Source organism: Mus caroli, unplaced genomic scaffold (genome assembly GCF_978045245.1).
Source record: "Mus caroli unplaced genomic scaffold, Mus_caroli_1 scaffold_11, whole genome shotgun sequence".
NCBI lineage: Eukaryota > Metazoa > Chordata > Mammalia > Rodentia > Muridae > Mus > Mus caroli.
The window spans coordinates 36,834,553-36,837,592 of NW_028227266.1; the positions used below are offsets into that span (position 1 = coordinate 36,834,553).

Genomic DNA, 3,040 nt, shown 5'->3' on the forward strand with positions numbered 1-3,040 from the left:
TCTGTAAGTGGTTAGACAAAGATGAGGAAAATGTAAAAATTACAGCAGTTACATATAAAATTCTCAAAATGAACTAAAAAGAAAAATATCAGTTTTGTTATATTTAAGAATGAAGTTTATTATTTTTATAGTAATGTTTATAATATGAAAAATATATGCTTAAGTAATGGCTATCCATTATGGGAATTTGGATTCATGTCATCTTTACTATTTGCATATATTTTGATTTTGTTAAACATATGAGATGCTATCTGCATAGAAAATTGCATTTCTGGATAATTTGCTCTAGTAAATTATACTCATATTAATTCTGCTTATATGAATCTTTTTCTTTCAAATATTTTCTTCAAGGCAACATTGACATCCTTATTCCTCAGGCTGTATATCAAGGGGTTCAGCGTGGGCACAACAGTAGTATAAAACACAGAGGACACTTTCCCTTGGTTCAGCAAACTCACTGAGAAAGGCTGTAAGTTTGTGAATGGAGTAGAACCATAGTAGACAGCAACAGGAGAGATGTGGGAACTACAAATACTGAAGGCTTTGAACTTGTCCTCACTGGACCGAATATGGAGGATGCTGGCAATGATGAGAATGTAGGGAGTAATAACAGTCAGCAATGGGACACAGATATTTACTATACAAAAAACAGAATTTAACTATAAATGTATCAAGTTTAATATGCTGATGTCAATGACATTGCAAACCAAAACTTAAAACTTTCTCTCCTATATGCATTCACATTGGTATTGTGGGCATAAAGGATAAATTCTGACCAGTTCTGGTTTATTGCTGTGACCATTCTCACTACAAGAGCAGGTGCTTCTCAAACTTCTGAAATTGATTTGTGGGAATAACTGGAGGATGAATACATGGGCTAGTGGAGACATGAATGCTATATAAAGAACTTAATGGGCAGTGATTGTATGTGCTCACACACCAGAATGGCATCAGAAGCAAAGAGTAAAAATTATGCTGATGCTTCCAATGAATATGAGGATTTCGTTGAGAACTGAACTGCATGGCATTGTTTTATATTGTCTTGACTCCAATTATTTTCCTATCCTTATATTTTGTAAGAGACTGAGTGTAAAGTTGATGGACTTTTTCAACCTAAAATGGTAAATTAGAAGCTGCCTGTGCAAAATACAGGGAAGGAAAGTCTTGATGAGAAGTTAACGGTTGGTATGCAAAGATATACAAGAGAATAATTATTAGAAATTTACAAAAAGACATATAAGATGTTCAGAAATTATGAAACAAACAACTAAATAAACAAAAACCATAAAGATGTGCTGTTGTTTGGCCAGATGCTATTTGTATTCTCATATTCATTCTGCTTTATCAAGAGGGGTTGCCGACTATGAGCAATCCATCACATACTCTCGTGATCGCATGTTATCCTTCTCCCATTTTAATTAGGATTAAAGTCTAGACACTCTGACTGGGCAATGGAGAGGAAAGTGGGGCTGGGGTTTTGAGACTGTGGGAAGGTAGAGAGCAAGGGAGATGAGAGGGGATAGAAATTGAGGAGGGACCATTGATGGACTAGAACCACGTGACCAGGAGAAATAGCAAGTAAGAAGAGATCTTTTTTTAATGTTATTTTTCCTTTTTCTTAGATATTTTCTTCATTTGCATTTAAAATACTATCCCGAAAGTCCCTATACCCTCCCCCCGCCCTGCTCCTCAACCCACCCACTCCTGCTTCCTGGCTCTGGCATTCCGCTGTACTGGGCATATGATCTTCGCAAGACCAAGGACCTCTCCTCCTATTGATGACCAACTAGGCTATCCTCTGCTACATATGTAACTAGAGACACAGCTCTGAGGGGTACTGGTTTGTTCATGTTTTTCTTACTATAGGGTTGCAGATTCCTTTAGCTCCTTGGGTAATTTCTCTAGCTCCTTCATTAGGGACCCTGTGTTCCATCCAATAGTCTTATAGCTGGGGAATAACAGTGTAGTGTTTGATACACTCAATCTATGCATATAGCTTACAATTATAATAATTTTATTGTGTTTTTATACGGGCTTACTGGGCTTAGAAATTACAGCATCAAAATGCCATAAGCTAAAGAGCTTTGAAAAGTGAAATTCCTTTAGAAAATCTCCAAATCATACCTTACCCCATTCCTTAAACCCTCCCTATTTAGTCAGACCTTGTAGACCTGACACAAGGACTAAGCTGTTATTGTTGTTATCATTTTGAATAGCTATTGAAACTCTGGACCAGGGATTGGCTGAAGCTCCAATGAGACATAAAAGAAACATAAAGATCTATGAAAGTGGAAGAAGATAAAATTACCCAGGGGAAAATTTTCCCAGGACACCTATAGATGCACAAGCTAAAATCGAACTGACATACTGAAAATTAATAATAATTCTCATTTGCCACCATCTTTGTAATGAATAATATTATTGTCAGCTGCTATATTCATAATCACAACGGAAATGTAACTTTAGCAGTACCCATGAATTTAGAGGGATTCCATTCCAGTAGTATATTTAAACTGTCCGAAATACAGACACACTCATAGTACTCACTTTTATTCTCAAACAGTGAAGGTAATGTTAGTTTGTAGAAGGATGCCCACATGTTGGAAAGTATTGTTTATTTGAGTTGCAGATAAAGTGATGAATAAAAGAATGATTTAAATGTTTAGGATTTGTCCAATTCTAACAAGAACAGAGAGAAAAGGGAGGTGAAAGAAGAGAGAACTGAAGAGAGACAGACAAAGAAATGAAGAGACAGAGAGACAGACATACAGAGACCAAGGCAGAGACAAAGACAGAGACAGAGAAAGTCAGATTTACTCTAAGTTATACAGTGACAGGTTGAAGAAAGAACAAGCTAGACACAGGTGAAGACAGAGCTAGCCAGAGAATGGAAAGGAGCCAGAAGATTAGAACAGATTTTTAGAGGTAGTTTTAGGTCAAGTGGAGCAATTCAATCGTAAGTGAGAGAAAGCAGTTTAAATCAGTCATCTTGGAGGGGATTTTAGAGCCAGGCAGCTGAATAGAACCATGTAGCCAGAGT

The 3,040-nt window shown here is 36.7% G+C and overlaps 1 protein-coding gene across 1 annotated transcript; it reads right to left on the reverse strand.

The window, feature by feature from the left end:
• Positions 1 to 314: 314 nt before the first annotated feature.
• On the reverse strand, positions 315 to 2,599 carry LOC147001989 (olfactory receptor 8G18-like). The gene is made up of 2 exons (XM_085828310.1): positions 2,548 to 2,599; positions 315 to 637 (listed from the first exon to the last, which is right to left on the reverse strand). Exons 1-2 carry the CDS (start codon positions 2,597 to 2,599, stop codon positions 315 to 317), a joined length of 375 nt encoding a protein of 124 aa, XP_085684436.1.
• Positions 2,600 to 3,040: the final 441 nt, after the last annotated feature.

Coding starts and splice junctions, on each gene's coding strand:
- LOC147001989 (XM_085828310.1), bottom strand. CDS start 2,599: ATGTGGGCATCCTTCTACAAACTAACATTACCTTCACTGTTTGAGAAT. Junction 638..2,547: donor TTCACTGTTTGAGAATAAAA/GTGAGTACTATG, acceptor TTTTTTGTATAG/TAAATATCTGTGTCCCATTG.